This window comes from Sparus aurata, chromosome 8 (assembly GCF_900880675.1).
Source record: "Sparus aurata chromosome 8, fSpaAur1.1, whole genome shotgun sequence".
NCBI lineage: Eukaryota > Metazoa > Chordata > Actinopteri > Spariformes > Sparidae > Sparus > Sparus aurata.
In genome coordinates, this window is record NC_044194.1 from 23,778,641 (window position 1) to 23,800,609 (window position 21,969).

Below are 21,969 nucleotides of genomic sequence, written 5' to 3' on the forward strand. Positions count from 1 at the left end.
GGAAGGCGACTTGTTAGCCCCCACAAGAAAGTTATGTTAATGGATTTATAACTCACAAAGGTTCAAGTCGCTCTACTTTTATTGTCCTGTCTTATCTACCTGCGTGGTGGAGTTCTCCATGAGGCAGCTCTCTCTCTCTCTCTCTCTCTAATTGGACTAATTATTCACACAGATGAAATGTCATGGCCTCCATCTTCTTCATTAATTAATTAATTCCTTAAATGCTCAATTAATTTACTAATCGTTTAATTAGTAAATCAATCAATCAACAGACTGACTGATTGAATTTGTGTGAAATTGCAGATTGCCTTCATAAATCTCTGCTTTTATTTTGAATTCTGTGCTTAGAAGAGTATGAGATCAAAAGAGATTCAAGAGTACTGTGTGAGCAAAGGGAATGAAATCCCACAGCTTTCAGATTCAGATTGGATTGCAGACCTTGGTTCTGCTGTCGATGTGACTGCACTAATGAATGAGCTAAATGTCAAACTGCAATGCGAGGGCCTTTTGGTGCATATAATGTACAGTTTGGTGAAGGCTTTCGTGAGAAAGTTGCAGCATCTGTCAAGCCAAATGAAGGACAACATTCTCACCCACTTGCCAACACTGAAGAAAAAGCCACACAATATCAGCTGATCACCCTCACAGGTACTCATCCATGTTAGAGGGACTGCATGGTGAGTTTTCAAGGCGATTTCAAGACTTTAAAAGAGTTGAGAATGAAATCCACATGATTTGTTTCCTGTTCACAAGCGATATGGACAATGCACCTGGTGATGCTCAGCTCGAACTCATTGACCTGCAGGCTGACACGCTTTGGGCAGAGCATTTCAGGTCAGTCTCACTGCTGGACATTTACTCTTCCCTCAAAGAGGAGAGCTTTTCACACATGGGGTGGCATGATCAGAAGATTCTAGTGCTCTTTGGATGTACCTACACATCACACACTGGAAACAGACTTTCTCAGTGATGAAGTTCAACAAATCCATATACAGATCCTCTATCACAGATGATCACCTCTCAGCTGGTCTCCACATAACCACCCCTGATATTCAACCAGATTTCAGTCCACTTGTTCAAGCCCAAGACAGACGGAAGACTTAAAATGAGCTAAAAAAAACATCAAAAGCACTTATTACTTTTTGTATAAAGTTGATTAACACTGCAAAACACTGTGCCTTAACATGTTAAAAAAATAAAGTACTGAGCAGAATTAAGTTCAAATTAGTGTTGGTTCGGCTCTCCAACACAGCTCGGGTTTCTCATGTGGCCCCTTGGAAAAATGAATTGCCCATCCCTGCATTAGAAGGCTATTATTTTAATTAGTCGAGGCGTCTCAGTGAGCATCATTAAAGGAAGGCAAGTCCCCTTGGATTGAGCAAATATTGTGAGTTGAATACGTAACTTATTCTTGATGTTAAGAAAGTTATTTGCAAAAGGTTTACAGAGACCCTCTGTGTTTGGAGAGATCAGCCATGCACTTTAGGTAACCAATATAAGCCTTTTGACGACAGCTGCAAAACTGTATAAATGTAGTGATTGTCCACTGCTTAGAGGTGCACCGTGCATGTAGTTTTGCAGAAAAAAAAATTAAATCAGGAGAAACTTTGACATATTTGACATCTTTAGTTGTTTTCACCTGACTCATTTGTAGAATCCTCCGCATTAAACATCTACAACATTTACCGTCTCATGTTGGACTGTTAAAGAAAAGTATTCAAACCAGTGCAGTATGTCATCTATTTTACAGAAAAAGCGTTTCTTTCTATCTAAACACCCACATATTTTTTTAAATTTTCAGCTTGTAGTCTTTAGTCACATCAGTGCAGATCTGCCTGGATGCTGAAGAGCTGAACAAAAAACAATATTTCATTAACAATAATGAAATATCTGTGACTCGGCGGCGCCATCTTGTGTCCAGTCCCGTTGATGTCGCATTGGGAGGAGACTGTCCGGAGAGGATCAGCTGTCGGCCAGTGTGCCCTGTCAAAGTTTGATTCGCTCAGGTCGATTCACACCTTTACACCTGCGCTTACAGTAAGTATTGCTGAGAAATGGGTTAGGCGAGATACTTAAGGAAATTGAGCAGTTTGGTGCGAATAGATTAAACGTGTTTGTGCACTTTGAGCCAACACAGACCCAGTTAACGTTACATGTTTTTACCCTCAGTAGAAGTCTTTGTAAATGACAGAATGTTTTGTGGCATGTGAGGTCGGTATACTAACATTAATATTATTGGTGGGATGTAACAGTACATTTACTCAAGTAGGCTATTGTACCTAGGTGCAATTTTGAGAAACTGTGAGTATTGTCATCGTACGCTGGGCTTCTTCACTCACAGTATAGGCTATTGTACTTTTACTGTGTGTGGTTGTCTTGCAGAATATACATCACCTTCCTATCAATGCATGGCACTCAGTACATAGCATCAGTCAAGGTCCAGGAGTCGTAACCGACTGCAAACTGTAATCACCCATAGATAGCAGCCACCTAAACACACCTGTTTTCTCATCAAGATCCATGCATTACTATCTGAGATATGCACAAAAAAGATAGAGAGAGTGAGAGAAACTTCCTCTATCCGTCTCTTTATCCGGATTTGCATAAAAAGTTAATTTGGTCTTTTCTGGGCCAGAAAACTGATTCTCCACCAACATTTCTGAAAATCTATTCAGTAGTTCCTGTGCGAACCTTCTGACAAACCAACCAACTAATAAAGTTAAAAGTTCCTTGTAGTATGTTAAAATGGCTTTAGCAGAAGTAACACAAGTAATCTTTTCCATGATCCCATGGATGATTTTCTGTCAAGTTCATTTTTTCTCAAATATCAATCCTGCAGGTGATTTGTTTTTAAATTCCCGTGCTTTAAAGTTACTTGACCTGGTTGAATATCAAAATGCACAAATAATGTATAAAGCAAGAAAAAAGGTACTACCGTGCAATATTCAGAAACTTCTTTTGATAGAGAAGGGGTTTATAATTTAAGGGGAGAAGTGTTATTTCAAGATGCTACCCGTTAGCACGACTATAAAAAGAAAGTTCATTTCAATCGGTGGTGTGAATCTATGGAATGGTAGTACAGTTTTGAGGTACTTTGAGTATTTTCATTGTACACTGGGCTACTTCACTCACAGACAAATATTGTACTTTTACTTTGTGGTTACCTTGCAGCTTATCTATCACTTTCCTATCAATGCATTGCACTCAGTAACTATCTTACCTTCAGTCAAGGTCCAAGAGGGCTTTAAAAATGTCTTCAGTAAAAGTGTTTTCATAGATTTGTGCATGGGTTAGTGTTTAGATTATATTATAGGTTATGTATGGATATTTGTATATATGTGTGAGTGTATGTATGTATGTATCTGTTCAGCACATATGTATATATGCATATATATGAATATATTTATAGTTATTATGTTATATATTAAGTGTACATATAGTATATTGAATTTCATGTAGTTAGATGGGAGCGTATGAAGGTACACAGGTTCAGGAATGGAAGTCAATTGATTATGATTAATTACTAAGTTGTGGAGAATGGGTAGGATTAAATAAGTGTATACTTCGTCCTACCCCTTTTCGGGCTTTACACTGTTTTATTATTGTTATTATTATTTTTATTATTATTATTGTTACTTTTTCTTATTTATCACATGTGCCTTGCAAAAGTGCTTTACTTTGTATATTTCGGTTGTATATATTTCTTTTTATATTGTTGGCATCCTGCGGACAGCAAAGGAAGAATTTCATTGTACATAGAAACATGTTTCCTTACTGTGCATATAACAAAATACACTTTGAATCTTGAATCTAACATGCGCTTCATGTTATTCGGCTTATTTGTGGAACTAATTTAACTTTTTGTTTTGTTTTGTTTTCACACGTCTGAAAAAATTTGCATTCATTCAGTAAATGACATGTTAAGGAAATTATTGGTACAATTCAGTAATATAACACAGTGGTTCTCATTCATTTTGAGTTGCAATCCCCCAGAAATATCAGGTGGATGTTCACAGACAAACACATTTGATGCCATTGTAACCCCTGGTTACTAAAACCCAATTAAAGTCAAATAAATGACCAATATGAGAAGGTGGGGTTTACTGATGGATAAACAATATAACCTGTGGCTATTGATAACACTATGAACAGAAATTATAAAACAACAATATATATATTGGTCATGTGATAATATAGTTTGAGATTTGACTTTGACTTTATGGACGTTATCCACGTCTGTCAAACACTTGAACTTGCCAGTGCATCTAAGAAATCTTTTTCCTCCTACCGGAGCAGCTAAAGAAACGGGACGTGTGTTTGGACAGTGAAGGCATCAGCTACTTACTAGTAAAAGCCAGATAACTGAATCATTGCTCTCATCCAAAAGACCTGTGGTGGTTACAATTCTGCTGCCATTAGCCAAAGGAAAATTCTTGGTGAGTTGTCTAAGATGCTGGTGTGTGACTTCGGTTTGTGTTTGTAAAGAAAGAAGCGATAAATTAGCGTCGCGGCTCTCCCGCTAGCTTAGCAGCATTAGCATTAGCGTCGCGACTACCGCGCTAGCTATATTAGCGTCATTAGCATTACTCATGCTAGCGTTGTTGGCTGCAACAGTAATGTCGATTAGCAGCTTAACTTCCTAGTGCCCAATTGTGATGCCAAAGAATGTGTATATAGATAACTAATCCTTGACTGAGTTGGTGTTAGCATGTCCCTTGGCCTGTACTGGGATTGGAGGTGCCTGTTGCTATTTCAGGCTAAAATTATACAAAGCTAAGCCTATGCAGTGTGTTGTGTAGAATGACCATAGAGATTACATGGTTGTTGTTGTTTTGTTTTGTTTTTTTGGAGAAGAAGAAGAATGCCAAATTGTTAAAGGTGTTTTATTTGATTAAATGCAACAAGGGTATTTTAGTTAAGAGATACAAGGCATTATATCATTTAATGTAAAATGGCAATGCCATAATGATTCAGATCAAGGAAAAAAATGCATTTGAATCACTTATTGATTTGTTTTCCCCTGGCTTTGTGGGTACAAGGCCAGGTCTTTTGTTTTCCTGTGTTGATCATTTGTGTGAGACGAGATCCCTGGATTCTTCAGCCGGCTGCTTCTGTTGGAGAGGAGTACAGTTGGTCCTGGAGTGGCGAGCTAACCCAAGAACTGGATCTAAAGAGGATGAGATATGTTTGAAACGTCAGACTAACAGTGGTAGGACAATCGTGTTCAATTGCCCCACGTCCAGCCGTAAGGATTCTCAACGCATTGGTAGGACAATCGTGTTCAATTGCCCCATGCTACAGTCATTGGATTTTACAAGCCATTGGATCCTACAATCTAAGATGAACTTACTGAAACACAAGTGATCCGTCACATGTTATCATTATTGTTTTTCTTTTAAATGTTTGCACCTGATTGTTAGGTATTCTCTCTCTGCATTGATTTGGCAATTGTTGAGATTAAGTCGAGTTGAGTGCATTGCACATCTAATCGTAATGTCTGTTCCTTAATTTACTATGTGATTTGTTCTGGGCTATTTCGGGCCATAAAGGTTATGGTAGCTTTTGAATAATCTTCATATTTACATTCTTCCTCCAACAGAATTCAGGTTAGTGCAGTGAGAGCAATACTGTATGCATTCTGAACATCCCATGTGTTTTGAAGTTGGGTTTGAGTTCCATTAAGTGAACCAGTTGATACTAAAGTTTGAATTGAGTTATGTGTTAAATAGGGGTCAAAAGAATCACCTGTTGGTTTTCTAGTGGCACTCTAAAATAGGCTACAAAATAGTCGTAACACAAAATAGTGCTAAATTAATGAGTGGTGCCTAAATAACACCATAATACACAAACTAACATTCAAATACCAGGGAGCAAATAGATATACTTACTCAACAGGTGGATTCCTGGTTAGATCTGGAAGAAGGAAAACAAGTGCAAGTCACAAAAGTGATTATTGTTTTGTTTTGGGAATCTGAAGTCATTTTTTCAATGTTCTTGTTGCACTTAAAGTACACACTTGAAAGAAAGAGAGAAAGGAGATAATAAATATTTGGTACTTATCTTCAAACATAACTGCTGAGTCCGTGTGTGTCTTGTTTCACCATTGCTGTTTGTAATCCATTCCTCCCGAGCGACCTGGAGCTTCAGATATTCTGGCCCATAGTGAACTTATTTACTCTCCTCTTACTAAACAAAACAAGACATCTAATGCTCGTTGGTTGTTACATATTTGTGCTCAGTATCATAACTGGTGGTGCTGGTTGTTACATAAACTTGGCGAGCTAGCCAGGAGGAGTTGGGCTTAGCAATTAGCATTGGTGACAAGTTACACAAAAAAAAAAAAAAAAAAAAAAAAATGGATATTATAGAGTCCGCCGATATAAAGGTTCGAAACTCCCTTATCATTAGTGGTCCCCTTGGAGCAGAATCTGATAAAGAATTAATTGACCACCTGAAACAACATGGCTCTATTGCTAGATTTGTTAGCATAGATGCTCCTAACACAAAGTTTCATGAGCACGTAGTGGTTGAATACACTGACAGCACAGCACTACAGTCCCTCAAGTCTCAGTTGCCAGGCACATTCCCATGCCAGAATGAAGAAGGAACCCACTACCTTCTGAAACCACTTGTGGATGTATATGCTCCAGAATTAAGTAGCACCACCACCCAGACCTACCTTGAACAATTGCAGAGCCTTGCACAAGCAACCGGCAAGACACTGAAAGAACTCCTTGCAACAGAACTTACTAAGCTTAACACAGCTGCTTGTGTTGCCCCAACCGATGCGACGGGTGATAGTCCTATGATGGAATCCACACAAAATGTGGTACATACCTCTTCTGAGAGTGGCACCCTTTTCTCTAGGCCTCAGCTTACCACAACCTTCCAGCCCATGGTCTCTAATGCAGCAGCTGGAGCAGTTGGCAATACAGCTGCTGTGCCACCTGCAAGCTTGAACCTAAGAACACCTTCTGTTACTGCAAAGTTGGGCATTACCCCAGAGGTTGAAGATAACTCACCCCACCACGTCCCGACGGGAGTTTATGGCACTCCCAACCTCAGAATCAATGATGTCAACCCACCCGAGATACAGCGAGTGGTAGTAGAACACATAGTAAGAAATGCTGACGTTTCCTCTTCTGTTGCCATGTCTAATAGACTGCGATCTTTCTCTGGGAAATGCCCACACCCTAACAGTGAAGTAGATTACGACACTTGGCGAGCAAATGTTGAACTCGTCATCAAAGACCCGGCCATTTCTGACCTACACAGAGTAAGAAAAATCCTTGAAAGTCTCCTAACCCCTGCAGCTGATATAGTGAAACAGTTAGGCCCTCAAGCCTCTCCCACTGATTACTTGCAGCTGTTAGATTCTGCATTTGGCACTGTTGATGATGGTGCAGAACTCTTTGCTAAATTCATGAACATGCTACAGGATACTGGGGAGAAACCCTCCCAATACTTGAACAGACTGCAGGTGATCCTCAGCCAGACTGTGAAAAGAGGAGGCGTTGCCCCCACTGAACAAGACGAATACTTACGGAGACAGTTTTGTAGAGGCTGCTGGGACAGTACTATCCTTGCTAGCCTTCAGTTGGAACAAAGGAAACATAACCCGCCATCCTTTTCTGAATTGCTGTTACTCCTACGTACAGAAGAAGACAGGCAGACTGCAAAGGCAGCTCGCATGAAACAACACCTTGGGATCGCCAAGCAACGAGCTGCCGTAAACCTTCAATGCACCTGCACCCATTTAGAAGAGGAGAACACTTCATTACAAGTGAGTAATCCAACAGTGGACACACTGTGTGATACACAGAACCTGAAAAAACAAGTGGCCGGGCTTCAGAGTCAGATGGCAGGCCTGAAAGCCCAGAATCGCCAGGCACCCAGGCCCCAGGTTAATTATTCCCAGCCTGATGCGCTTATCCATGGTCTACAGAGACAAATGGCAGAGTTACAGAGTCAGATATTGGCGCTGAAAGCACAGACCACTCCCCCCTCCACTACTGAAGCTAACACCCGTGGGAGGGCCAGTGACCTTTCAGTTCCCACTACAGCAAGGATGCAGCAGGGGAAACCTAGACCGTGGTATTGCTTCAGGTGTGGCGAAGATGGGCACACCGCACCAAATTGCGATGGAGCTCCAAACCAAGCCCTGGTTGCAGCAAAAAAAGAGCAGTTACATGAGAAACAACAAAGATGGGAAGCCCAGAACCGCTTTCCCAGTGCACAACAGTTAAACTAAAGTCAGCTCCGGTCGCGGGACTGACGGGAGCTGGAGGGCCTGTAACTCGTCCCACTGGCAAGCAAAGAGCTCACCTTAAGCAAACCTTTTCTCACGGTCAGGGTTGCCTACCGGAAGGGTTAGTAGGAACCAGATGCACTGCTGAAGTTCTCATCGCTGGAGAAGAGTGTAGTTGTCTGTTAGACACAGGGTCACAAGTGACCACTGTTGCGCAGTCCTTCTACAAACAAAAGTTGACCTCACAGATCCTTTACCCCTTAGATGACCTGCTGGAAGTTGAAGGTGCTAATGGTCAGACAGTCCCATATACAGGCTACATTGAGATCAGTATAACCTTTCCAAAGAGCTTCTTGGGTGTCGACATTGAAGTGCCAACTTTAGCCCTTGTAGTGCCAGATTGTCGAGCCATGGCCATGTCACCAGTGTTAGTGGGCACCAACACATTAGACGTACTGTATGATAAATACAGTGAAATGGACGCTACTCGCCATCAGCCTTATCCGTACGGCTACAGAGCAGTGTTGAAAACACTTGCAGTCAGACAAAAACAAAGAAAAGACGGCAACCTGGGATTGGTGAGGCTCCAAGGGGGATCACCAGAAGTTATCCCAGCAGGCCAGAGAGTCGTGATGGAAGGGGTGGTCAACACACACAGTGTGCCTGCTGAGAAGTGGGCAGTAATGGAGCCCCCATCCACTTATTCCCTTCCTGGAGGTATACTAGTTACATGCTCCCTTCTCACCCTTCCAACCAGAGCACCCTACAGACTACCTGTGGTGTTAACCAATGAGACACAGCATGACATACTGTTGCCGCAAAGGAGTGTCTTGGCAGAGCTCAATGCCATACAGGAAGTACTCCCGACAGAGAGCAAAACTAAAGACCCTTCGCCTGACCCGCCGAAACCACCGCCAGCCTCTACACCTTCAATCAACTTCGCCGACTCCCCGATACCTACAGAATGGAAAGAGAGAATAGAGCAGGAGTTACGAAATATGCCAGATGTGTTCTCACAGCATGATTTGGACTATGGAAAGACCAGCAAGGTGAAACACCACATCAGCCTTCATGATGAGACCCCTTTCAAGCAAAGAGCACGCCCCATTCACCCCCAAGACATCCAGGCAGTTCGCAAACATCTCCATGAGCTGTTGGATGCGGGCATTATTCGAGAGTCTGAGTCTTCCTTCTCCTCTCCTATTGTAGTGGTTCGGAAGAAAAATGGTGATGTAAGGCTGTGCATCGATTACCGTAAGTTAAACACTCAAACAGTGAAAGATGCATATGCATTGCCAAACCTAGAGGAGACCTTCACAGCACTGCATGGATCTAAATGGTTCTCGGTGTTGGACCTAAAGTCCGGATACTACCAAATCGAGATGGAGGAGGAAGACAAACCAAAGACAGCTTTTGTGTGTCCGTTGGGATTTTGGGAGTTCCAGCGCATGCCCCAAGGAATCACCAATGCGCCAAGTACTTTCCAGAGGCTCATGGAGAAGTGCATGGGCGACATGAACCTGAAAGAAGCTATAGTCTTCTTAGATGACATCATCATATTCTCAGAGACGCTCGAAGAGCACGAAAGACGACTACTGCGAGTCCTTGACCGTCTTCGGGAGTACGGCTTGAAGTTATCAGTTGACAAGTGCAAGTTCTTCCAGACGTCTGTGAAATACTTGGGACACATTGTGTCTAGGAATGGTGTCGAAACAGATCCTGAGAAAACCAGTGCCTTGAAGACCTGGCCAAGCCCAACGAACCTAAAAGAGCTGAGGTCCTTCTTGGGGTTCTCAGGATACTATCGGCGATTTATCCAGGGATATTCCAAGATTGTCAAGCCATTAACTGATTTAACTGTTGGCTACCCACCCCTGCGAAAGACAAAAAGACCTAAGGAGAAGAATGAGACATATTACCACCCGAAGGAGCCTTTCAAAGACCGCTGGACTGCTGCATGCCAGTCCGCTTTTGATGAAGTGGTTGATAGACTTACCACTGCTCCAGTATTGGGTTTTGCTAACCCCACACTACCGTACATCCTGCACACGGATGCAAGCACGACTGGGTTGGGAGCTGCACTTTACCAGGAGCAGGATGGACTAGTGCGACCTATTGCATTCGCCAGCAGAGGACTGTCACATAGTGAAGCTCGCTACCCGGCCCATAAGCTGGAGTTTTTAGCCCTTAAGTGGAGCGTAACGGAAAAATTCAGCGACTACCTGTATGGAAATCAGTTTACCGTGATAACTGACAGCAATCCATTAACGTATATACTCACTTCAGCAAAGTTGGATGCTACCAGCTATCGATGGCTTTCTGCTCTCTCTACATTCTCCTTCACACTCCAATACCGAGCAGGGAAGCACAACATGGATGCTGACGGTTTATCGAGACGTCCTCATGGTGATCTAGTGAATGATCTTGCATCACAGAAAGAGCGTGAACGGATTCAACAATTCGCCTCACGTCATTCACTTGACAATAAGAATCTCATTCAGGTTGAACCTGAAGTAATCCAAGCAGTTTGTGGATGTCACCTCCTTCGTCATGAACCAGAGAGTGAATCCCATGAACCTTGCATCGCTCTTGTCGAATCCCTTGCTATGCATGCAGATGCCATTCCTGACATCTTTGAGGGAGAAGACAATGTAGAGGGAACACCCACAGTTAAGCATCTGTCCAGCGCTGAGCTAAAAGAAAAGCAAAGAGCTGATTTCAGTATCAGGGAGGTTATATTGCAACTTGAAACAGGGCAAAAACCCCCACCAACCTTGAGACAAGAGCTTCCCGAGCTTCCGTTGCTGTTAAGGGAATGGCCTCGCCTGGAGATAAAGGAAGGAGTTCTTTACCGAAAGAGGAAGGAAATGGGACGTACCACTTTCCAACTAGTCCTGCCTAAAGAGTTGAGAGCAACAGCCATGAAGAGTTTACACGATGACATGGGTCATTTAGGTATAGAGCGGACTACCGATCTGCTGCGGTCTCGGTTCTACTGGCCTAAAATGGCTGCTGAGGTGGAAACAAAAGTGAAGACCTGCGATCGCTGCATACGAAGAAAGGCTCCACCACAGAGAGCTGCACCGCTTGTTAACATTCAAGTCACTCGGCCATTAGAATTGGTCTGTATGGACTTTCTCTCAATCGAACCTGACAGCAGCAACACCACCAACATCTTGGTGATTACAGATCACTACACCAAATACGCAGTGGCTGTTCCTACCCCCAACCAGAAGGCTCGGACAGTTGCTAAATGCCTTTGGGAGAACTTTATCATTCACTATGGTATCCCAGAGCGCTTACACAGCGATCAAGGGCCCGACTTTGAGTCCAAGACCATTAAAGAGCTGTGTGAAGTGACAGGAATTCGGAAGGTCAGGACAACACCGTACCATCCCAGGGGAAACCCAGTCGAAAGGTTCAATAGGACCTTGTTGAGCATGCTGGGAACCTTGAAAGACCAAGACAAAGCGCATTGGCGTGATTTTGTCCGGCCGTTGGTGCATGCCTACAATTGCACCAAAAGTGAAGTCACTGGATACAGTCCATACGAGTTGATGTTTGGCAGGCAACCTAGATTACCTATCGACTTGGCATTTGGTGTCCCACTCAGAGAGCATCCTCAAACATCTCACTCAGATTATGTGCGTAACTTAAAGTCTCATTTGGAGGAGAGTTACAAACTGGCAACCAGCAATGCTGCTAAAATTGCTGCAAGAAACAAAGCCAGATTTGATGGACGCGTCACAGAGTCTGCACTTCAAGTTGGTGATCGTGTGTTGGTGAGAAGTGTTCGCCTTCGCGGAAAACATAAACTTGCTGATAAGTGGGAACATGAGATTCATGTCGTGACAAAACAAGCAGGTGACCTTCCAGTGTACACTGTGAAACCTGAGAATCAAGATGGACCCCTGAGGACGTTACACAGAGATCTACTACTACCTTGTGGGTTTCTCCCTGCACCAGAAGATCCTCCTACCTTGCCTGTGTCAGTGCCTTGCAACCGGCCACGTCGGAGTGCTCGCTTGAATCCTGTGACACAAGATGTTGATGGGGATGCAAACCACGAGTCAGATGATGACATTACTGTATATCAAGATGCAAACCCAGTATGTGTGGAAAGTAACTGGCACACATACCAAACTGAGCTGAACAGTGGCAGTAGTATGCTAGAGGACAGACAACTAAGAGACTACAATTACTCCAACAGCAGCTCTCACGAGACAAACTTACCTGGAACTGGAACTGGAACAGAAACTGAAAAAGACGACTTACCTGGAACTGGAGCAGAAACTGAAAAAGGCAACTTACCTGGAACTGGAACAGAAACTGAAAAAGGCGACTTACCTGGAACTGGAACAGAAACTGAAAAAGGCGACTTACCTGGAACTGGAACAGAGACTGAAAGAGAAACTTTACTTGACACAGAACCGGAAGGAGAAAGCTTGTCCGACGAAGAGTTGGGGCAACAACACTCAGTGGGGAGACTTCCCAAGTTTCCTGACAATACGCCGAATATCATGGATGAGACTCTGCCAGCGCTTTCGGACCTGTCCGACAGTGATGAAGAATCTCTGGAAACAGAGACCGAGGCACCCATGACTGGAGCTGTAGTCAATGAAGATGGAAAAGACACCACACACAGACATTCTAATAGAAAAAAAGTCCCACCAAAGAGATTCCATTACCCCCAATTGGGGAACCCTCTTGTGTCAATAGTGCAGTCACTTTTTCAAGGTTTAAGTTTAGCTTTTACAGACATGCTACAAGGCACTAATTACAATGAAGCTGGTCCCAATGGCCCTCATCCAGTTATTACTGGACAGCGATGTAGGTGTAACGGGACGTACACATCTTTGAGAGGGGAGTGTGTAACCCCTGGTTACTAAAACCCAATTAAAGTCAAATAAATGACCAATATGAGAAGGTGGGGTTTACTGATGGATAAACAATATAACCTGTGGCTATTGATAACACTATGAACAGAAATTATAAAACAACAATATATATATTGGTCATGTGATAATATAGTTTGAGATTTGACTTTGACTTTATGGACGTTATCCACGTCTGTCAAACACTTGAACTTGCCAGTGCATCTAAGAAATCTTTTTCCTCCTACCGGAGCAGCTAAAGAAACGGGACGTGTGTTTGGACAGTGAAGGCATCAGCTACTTACTAGTAAAAGCCAGATAACTGAATCATTGCTCTCATCCAAAAGACCTGTGGTGGTTACAATTCTGCTGCCATTAGCCAAAGGAAAATTCTTGGTGAGTTGTCTAAGATGCTGGTGTGTGACTTCGGTTTGTGTTTGTAAAGAAAGAAGCGATAAATTAGCGTCGCGGCTCTCCCGCTAGCTTAGCAGCATTAGCATTAGCGTCGCGACTACCGCGCTAGCTATATTAGCGTCATTAGCATTACTCATGCTAGCGTTGTTGGCTGCAACAGTAATGTCGATTAGCAGCTTAACTTCCTAGTGCCCAATTGTGATGCCAAAGAATGTGTATATAGATAACTAATCCTTGACTGAGTTGGTGTTAGCATGTCCCTTGGCCTGTACTGGGATTGGAGGTGCCTGTTGCTATTTCAGGCTAAAATTATACAAAGCTAAGCCTATGCAGTGTGTTGTGTAGAATGACCATAGAGATTACATGGTTGTTGTTGTTTTGTTTTGTTTTTTTGGAGAAGAAGAAGAATGCCAAATTGTTAAAGGTGTTTTATTTGATTAAATGCAACAAGGGTATTTTAGTTAAGAGATACAAGGCATTATATCATTTAATGTAAAATGGCAATGCCATAATGATTCAGATCAAGGAAAAAAATGCATTTGAATCACTTATTGATTTGTTTTCCCCTGGCTTTGTGGGTACAAGGCCAGGTCTTTTGTTTTCCTGTGTTGATCATTTGTGTGAGACGAGATCCCTGGATTCTTCAGCCGGCTGCTTCTGTTGGAGAGGAGTACAGTTGGTCCTGGAGTGGCGAGCTAACCCAAGAACTGGATCTAAAGAGGATGAGATATGTTTGAAACGTCAGACTAACAGTGGTAGGACAATCGTGTTCAATTGCCCCACGTCCAGCCGTAAGGATTCTCAACGCATTGGTAGGACAATCGTGTTCAATTGCCCCATGCTACAGTCATTGGATTTTACAAGCCATTGGATCCTACAATCTAAGATGAACTTACTGAAACACAAGTGATCCGTCACATGTTATCATTATTGTTTTTCTTTTAAATGTTTGCACCTGATTGTTAGGTATTCTCTCTCTGCATTGATTTGGCAATTGTTGAGATTAAGTCGAGTTGAGTGCATTGCACATCTAATCGTAATGTCTGTTCCTTAATTTACTATGTGATTTGTTCTGGGCTATTTCGGGCCATAAAGGTTATGGTAGCTTTTGAATAATCTTCATATTTACATTCTTCCTCCAACAGAATTCAGGTTAGTGCAGTGAGAGCAATACTGTATGCATTCTGAACATCCCATGTGTTTTGAAGTTGGGTTTGAGTTCCATTAAGTGAACCAGTTGATACTAAAGTTTGAATTGAGTTATGTGTTAAATAGGGGTCAAAAGAATCACCTGTTGGTTTTCTAGTGGCACTCTAAAATAGGCTACAAAATAGTCGTAACACAAAATAGTGCTAAATTAATGAGTGGTGCCTAAATAACACCATAATACACAAACTAACATTCAAATACCAGGGAGCAAATAGATATACTTACTCAACAGGTGGATTCCTGGTTAGATCTGGAAGAAGGAAAACAAGTGCAAGTCACAAAAGTGATTATTGTTTTGTTTTGGGAATCTGAAGTCATTTTTTCAATGTTCTTGTTGCACTTAAAGTACACACTTGAAAGAAAGAGAGAAAGGAGATAATAAATATTTGGTACTTATCTTCAAACATAACTGCTGAGTCCGTGTGTGTCTTGTTTCACCATTGCTGTTTGTAATCCATTCCTCCCGAGCGACCTGGAGCTTCAGATATTCTGGCCCATAGTGAACTTATTTACTCTCCTCTTACTAAACAAAACAAGACATCTAATGCTCGTTGGTTGTTACATATTTGTGCTCAGTATCATAACTGGTGGTGCTGGTTGTTACACCATTATTAAATATTTTACCTGTCTGCTCAGTTCACGATGGACAGGAAGCAGTGTATTGTGAAGCTCTTTGTCCAGCCGTCCAGAGGGCTCGTGGATGAGAATTTTATCATCCTGGTCCAGAAGGACCTGCCTGGTTACCAGCTGACTGTCCACGCCCTCCATAAGTGTGAAGATGGACACAGTTGGGAGGCTTTTGGTCACTACATCAGCAACGCCATTGGGACTGTGAACGGTACATGGTTGAAAGCCCAGACTTGGAAAATTCAGGATTATTAATGTAATTTTTATTGGCGGGTATTTGTGAAAGTTTGTGAATTGCAGAAAAACACTTTTCAATAACTTTCATGCCTGTAATTTTCCAGTTTCAGAGGATCCCAGTCTGGGTGGGACATATTCTGGGGTTGAACAGATGGGTCTACTGTGGAGCCTCAGACCAGTTCCAGGCAGCAAACCTGGACTCAGGTAGGCCAACAATGATGGAGCGATTCAGACAATGACAATCGATACAGAATCAGTTATTGGTATCAGAGTTGACCCTTTCCCATTATCCCCAAGGTTAAGGAAGATGAATGTCCAGATTCCCATGGAGGTCACAATCTCAGTGTACCAGGGTCACCAGACTGAGGGCTTCATGGATCAGGTGCCGCTGGCCAGTGTGGTGGTGGAGCGCTGGTACATGGCGCCCGGCGTCAGCAGGATCCCGATCACAGAGGACAGACTCAGTGCGACCCTCTTCCTGCCCCCAGGTAGGACCACAGGAGAGTCTTGAGAATTTCTGGGCAATATATCAGTATTATCTCAGTATCTTTATAGATGTTATTTTTTTCTGCTTTTGAGAAGATTTAAAAATACAGAGATACATGTTGTGTATCTGGTGAAGCCTAAGAATATTGCATTATTGTTTTATTGCCGAATCGCCCAGCCCTTGTCTGGAGAAGCGAGGAACCACAGAAATATACAATAAAGTTGTAAACTGTGAACTGTGTTTGTTGTCTGAAGGACCGGGACCTTTCCCCGGCCTCTTAGATCTGTGGGGTGGTGGAGGGCAGTTGGTGGAGTACCGTGCGTCTCTTCTGGCCTCTCACGGCATCGCCTCCCTGGCCCTTGACTACCTGACAGCTAAAATCATCATGGAAACTGGGAAGATGGTGGACCTCCAGTACTTTGAGGTAAACTTTATCAGCGTCTAAATTACAAAACAAAATTCAATCTTTATCTCAAATTCCCCAACACAACTACAGGACCCTAACCCTTTTAAAACAATGATATTATGGCCACAAAGGAGTAGCAGAACTCCACAACAAACTGTTGTTCTTACAAAGTAGTTGAGCTAACCTTTAGCTGATAATGATCATTTATTTTGGCTGTGAGATAGACAGAGTCACCTGGTTTTGGGTTATGTAGGTTGTGCTGTGTGTCTGTTATCTCTGTGCATTTATCTACCTATAAAATTGGTTCAAGGGTTCATTCACTTTCACTCAGACTAGAGACTGCTAAATAATTGAAATGAAATATAACAGGAGGAAGTTTCAGAGATTTTGTCGGTGTGACCTGATGTAGAACCAATTATTTTGCTATTATCGCTCTTACATTTGTACTTTTTAATAATATCAGACTGTTAGAAAAATGTAGCAGAGGGCCTGATTCACCCAGGCTTTGATTTAAATCAATACAATCTTTAAATAAACAACAAACCTCCATGGTGAAAAACATATTTGTTAAGTGGGTTCACAAGCCTGGTAGCAGCAGGAGTTTTGATAGGGTGTTGCAGGAATGGGTCCTACAACCCGGAAATAAATTAGCAATTTAAAAAAAGAAGAAAAGAAAAAGTGTCCATAAATACCCCACATTTGAATTTGGAAGTTTCTTTGTTTTTAAAAAAGGTTTTAGCTAACAGGACACATTTATTAAGACATGCAAATAATGTGTATCCAACTTCGGGTTTTGCAGAAATCCTTGAAAATAGGCCCTACACCTTGTCCCTCACTTAAAATTCCAGAAATATAAATGTATTTCTCATTTTACAGGTCTAACTGCAGACACATGATGTCTCCTATGTCACTGTAATGTGCATTTTCAGTGTTTGTACACTGGAAGCTTCAAGTTTTCAAATCACACTTGCGTTTGCTGAATATTGGACCAAGATCGGCCTCACAACTCTGTACATGCATCATTCTACACAGTGAAGCTCAGACACTTAATTGGAGAAACAAGAGTTAAAACATATTTTTGAGTGGAGGGGGGATTTGAAATGTATTTTTTCCTTCTATTTCAACATGTTTAAAGTCTGGCCTCTGTGTTACAGCTGTTTTTGTTGTATGACATGTTTTTGATGATGCAGAAGGCCTATAAAATCCTGGAGCAGCATCCTCAGGTCCACGGCAGCAGCATCGGCATGTTGGGTCTGTCCTTGGGCACCAGTATAACCCTCAAAATGGCTGTTTACTCCGAAGTTATGAAAGTAAGACAACTGTTGCTGAAAGTTACTTTCATCATCTTGACGTCTCTTTACATAACTCAAATTCTTTATAAAGGATAGTTGAAGCTAACAGTCCCTGGTCCGACCAGAAAAGTGACTCAACAAAATGATCTTGCATATCATAGCGTAGCATAGCATCATATAACATCGCTCTCCTTCTTTATAAAGGATTAAATTAACATTGTAGTATTAAATTAACTGATAACATCAGATACGACTTACAGGTCTCAAGGACACATACACTTGATGGTAATGTCTAATGTAGTCTCTATATGGAAAACATCTGTCTCTTTTCTCTTTACACTCCACATGTTTGTACATCAAAAGTAATTCTGATCGGGTTTCTGTCTCAGCTGATCCTGTGTAAAATGTTTTCAAGTGTGCGTGTTTTTTTTGTGATGTCAGCTCAGGTGTGCAGTGTGCATTAGTGGTTGTCACATGCAGCCAGTTGATGGATCTGTGGAGGAAATACTGAAGTATTTTAACCAGTAAGTCCACAAGCTTTTTGTTACTTGTCAGTGATTTTCCTGTTGCCCAAAGGAAAGATGCAGTTTAAAAAAAAAACTATTGTCCAATCAGAAACGCTGACAGGACTCGCATCAGTGAGGAGAACGAGTTAATCTGGCGAGATGTGCTGCTGCCAGTCCCCAGCGACCTTGCTTTCAAAGTGGACGTGAGTATTACCAGCCAGAATGTGTCCTCCTTCCAGTTTTGTAAATGCATTTTTGGTCTGAAAAGAAATGGCAGATCTTTACGGCTCACTGTGCATGTCAATCTGTCATATATGTCACTATATATGAAGTGGGGGCATTAAATTGCACAAAATGCCAATTTCCACATAATGTTGCTCTAATGTTGTAATGTTGTCAGTTGTCCTAGTAAACAGGTGGTCTGCATTCTGTGAAATTATTCGATAGAGACTCAACAGCGTTGTGAATGATTTTATGTTCTTTAATTTCTGCTAAATCTACCAATTTTTTTGCATTGTGTAATATCTAAAAAAGTCAACTGATAAATGATTCAACACCTGAAACGGGTGCTGCATACACATTTGAAGCTGGTGATATAAACTGAAATGTCTCTGTTTCTGTCTCTGAGCAGATGGGACGACTCAAGTGTCCTCTGTTGGTGGTTGTCGGTGAGGACGACCAGAACTGGCCCGCCTCCGAGTCTGCAATGGATGTGAGTTTACTGACGTGACAGCATCACATTTGGATCACACTTTATTAACCCTTACACTTTATTGAAACTATTAGAAAACTGATAAGTCACAAAAAAGATAAGATAAGCATATGAATGAAGAGAGCACTGTACAGTATGTAAATGAACCAAAACTTTCTTAAATAATTTGTTAGTCAACAATTTCTTTATTATCATTTTTCTTGTTACATTTCCCTAGAAATTCATCCTCATTGTTATTAAAAATTGTGCACAAACACAGCAAACAGAGGGATGTGATAGTGAAGAGAACAAACTGTGCTGCAACCGTTATTGTTTCGGCCACTTTAAATTAAAAGATAGTTATCGCAGTATACTTCTATGGAAATTAGACTTTCATATTTTCATAACTGTCACATATCAAGAAAATGGCTGTATGATATGTTTGTCTACAACTATTAGCACCCAATATTTGGTATTGATAAACTAGAATATTGTTTTGATTACATTGTGGCTCAGCTATGATTAGGCTATTTGTTTGGTTTTCAATTTATCAGTGCTTTCTTGTGGAGTCAATTTGCAGTTACTGATGGAGCAACAGGCCTATTATGCTGTATACACTGTTAAGATCAACAGGGGTGTGTTTGATATCCTTTACAGCTTCAACAATGTGCTTCAACTTAGATACAATTACGTTAGAAGATGCAGTTTCCGACTGAGGAATGAGTGAGTAGATTTACATTTAAAAACAATTAGATTTGGCATTTCTACTTTTCTGAACCTGGTCATCATATGAGCCACAGCTGTCATCCATCTGTCCAGTACTGAAAAGCCTGTTGATTTTCATTTTAGCATCTTAAACCACTAAAGTATCTCTCATTTCTTCCCTTTGTGTTTTGTCTGGACCATAATGAGCTATTTAGCTTGTTTTGAGGTATCCAGCCATGTTCAGTTGTCATCAACAGTTCAAATCTCATGCACAAGATGTAATGTGTTTTTAGTGGAATCAATCGAGAATAAATGTTTTAAACCTGTGAAACTTGTGGTGGAAGAAATATTCAGAGCAACACACTGAAAATACTCAACTACAAGTAAAAGTCCAACATTGGAACCCTTCCTAAAGGTATGCAAGTTATCAGCAAAATGTACTTAAAGTATCAAAAGTAAAAGCTGTCATCAGACAGAAAAATGTTCACTGTCAGTGTTTGACTAATATATCTGATGTTGTAGGATAAATATAACTACTGCATTAATGTGTGAGTTGCATTATACTGGTGTAGGTGTTTAAGCTTGAGATCATTTTATTACTTTATTCACTGTTGGGTTGTTCGATGTCCGCGTTTCAAAAATTATACTCATGAAGTGTAAATAGATTTTCTCAAGATCTTTTATTTCCTTGGTGGCCTACATTTTCAATCCATAGCATAGTTTTTTAGATTAGTTAGCTCATTAGCTTCTAGAGTTTCAAGAGGTTAAGAGTCATTCTGCAAAGATTTAAAGGTCATATCCAAGCAGTGCAAGTATAAAAACTGAAACCTTTTTACAAATATAAAATTAGATGTTTTACTTCTTTTTTCCAGATGGAGGAAATGATGGAGCAGGCGGGGAATAGCCACCTGCTGACCGTCCTGTCATATCCGAAAGCCGGTCACCTGATTGAACCTCCATACACTCCACACGCCAGAGCCAGTTTATTCAAATCATTGGCGACACGAGAGAAGAGTAGGTTCAACTTGAGACTAACTAAATCAGGACTTCAGACTTGTGTTTTGATGGCTGTTTCTGTTTTCTTTGCAGTGATTGTTCTGTGGGGCGGAGAGACAGCGGCACATTCTCGTGCTCAGGAAGACGCCTGGAGGAAACTGCTGGTCTTTCTGAAAGAGAATCTGTACAGTGGCTCAAACCCTGGTACAACTTCATTGTCCCACCTATAACCAAGGCAACAACTAATAGAGAGTGTCTAAGGTTCAGGAAGTAAGATTATCTTAGAGTAATTTAATGCCAAAACAGGTTCAATGAAGATAAAAGATAGCTAGCAACAACCGGCATGAAGGGTGTGTGTAACTTTATTTGTGGGCGGCTGTGGCTCAGGTAGAGCCAGCGTCTTGTTATTGTAAAAGGTCGCTGGTTCACTTCCCCTGGTCTGCATGTCAAAGTGTCCTTGGGCAAGATACTGAACCCCAACAAACTGCTCCTGATGTGCTGGTCGGCACCTTGCATGGCAGCCACTGCCATCAGTGTATTAATGAATGTATGAATTATAAAGATGGCTCGTTTGCGAACGAATCCATTTGAAGGAACAACTCTTTAACGCGAACAAACTGACCTGATTCCACGTTTCACTTCTCTCTCATTCGTTCTTTCGTTCTCACAGACTAGTTGCTGTGTTGTTCACTGTTTAGTTATCAGAGAGGTGAAGAGAACTGAGAGCCAGCCAATCGTATGCTGAGTCTAGGACACTGTCGTAGAATTTTAGCCAATGAGAAACAGGAAAGCATAGCAACCGTTTACATGAAGAAAAAACCCATTTCATTTCGTTCGTAGCTCATCGTTCTCATTCAGTCAATCAGTCACCCTTGGCTTACCTTCAATACATGTCAATTTAATGTCAAGGTGAACATACACATTATCCACTGTTGTGTTGTCTTAAAGAACACATAATCATGAAGTTGCAGCTATTTATTTGCCTTGAACTACAGTGTTATGTTGGCCGTTAGCACGGTCGTTTGAGAACAAAGAGCTGAGAACTGTGCATTACATGATTCACTGCTAAACGACGTTGTACCGGAAACACGACTGAGCGAACGAAACCAACGAACGATGTAAACGATTCTTCCTGCCGAACTGACCGACAGGAACTGAATCTCAACATCGAACAATGAAATCCACCTCTGATGGATTACTGTAAGTCCCTTTGGACAAAAGCGTCTGCTAAATGTAAATGTAAATTTGTGTTTATTTTGTTCTTTAACCAAAGTCAG

General features: G+C 41.6%; 1 protein-coding gene across 1 annotated transcript; it reads left to right on the forward strand.

Moving 5' to 3' along the window:
• The first annotated feature begins 1,960 nt into the window (after window positions 1-1,960).
• LOC115586658 (peroxisomal succinyl-coenzyme A thioesterase-like) lies at window positions 1,961-21,105 on the forward strand. Its single transcript, XM_030425867.1, has 11 exons — window positions 1,961-2,037; window positions 15,382-15,583; window positions 15,714-15,813; window positions 15,907-16,097; window positions 16,351-16,520; window positions 17,693-17,812; window positions 18,236-18,318; window positions 18,410-18,503; window positions 18,932-19,012; window positions 20,569-20,710; window positions 20,786-21,105. Exons 2-11 carry the CDS (start codon window positions 15,388-15,390, stop codon window positions 20,920-20,922), a joined length of 1,314 nt encoding a protein of 437 aa, XP_030281727.1. The 5' UTR covers window positions 1,961-2,037; window positions 15,382-15,387; the 3' UTR covers window positions 20,923-21,105.
• Window positions 21,106-21,969: the final 864 nt, after the last annotated feature.

Excerpts from the sequence above, each read along its gene's own strand:
- LOC115586658 (XM_030425867.1), top strand. The coding sequence starts at position 15,388 with ATGGACAGGAAGCAGTGTATTGTGAAGCTCTTTGTCCAGCCGTCCAGA. Across the intron at positions 15,814-15,906 it reads GGCAGCAAACCTGGACTCAG|GTTAAGGAAGATGAATGTCC; the intron begins GTAGGCCAACAA and ends ATTATCCCCAAG. Across the intron at positions 16,521-17,692 it reads TGGACCTCCAGTACTTTGAG|AAGGCCTATAAAATCCTGGA; the intron begins GTAAACTTTATC and ends TTGATGATGCAG.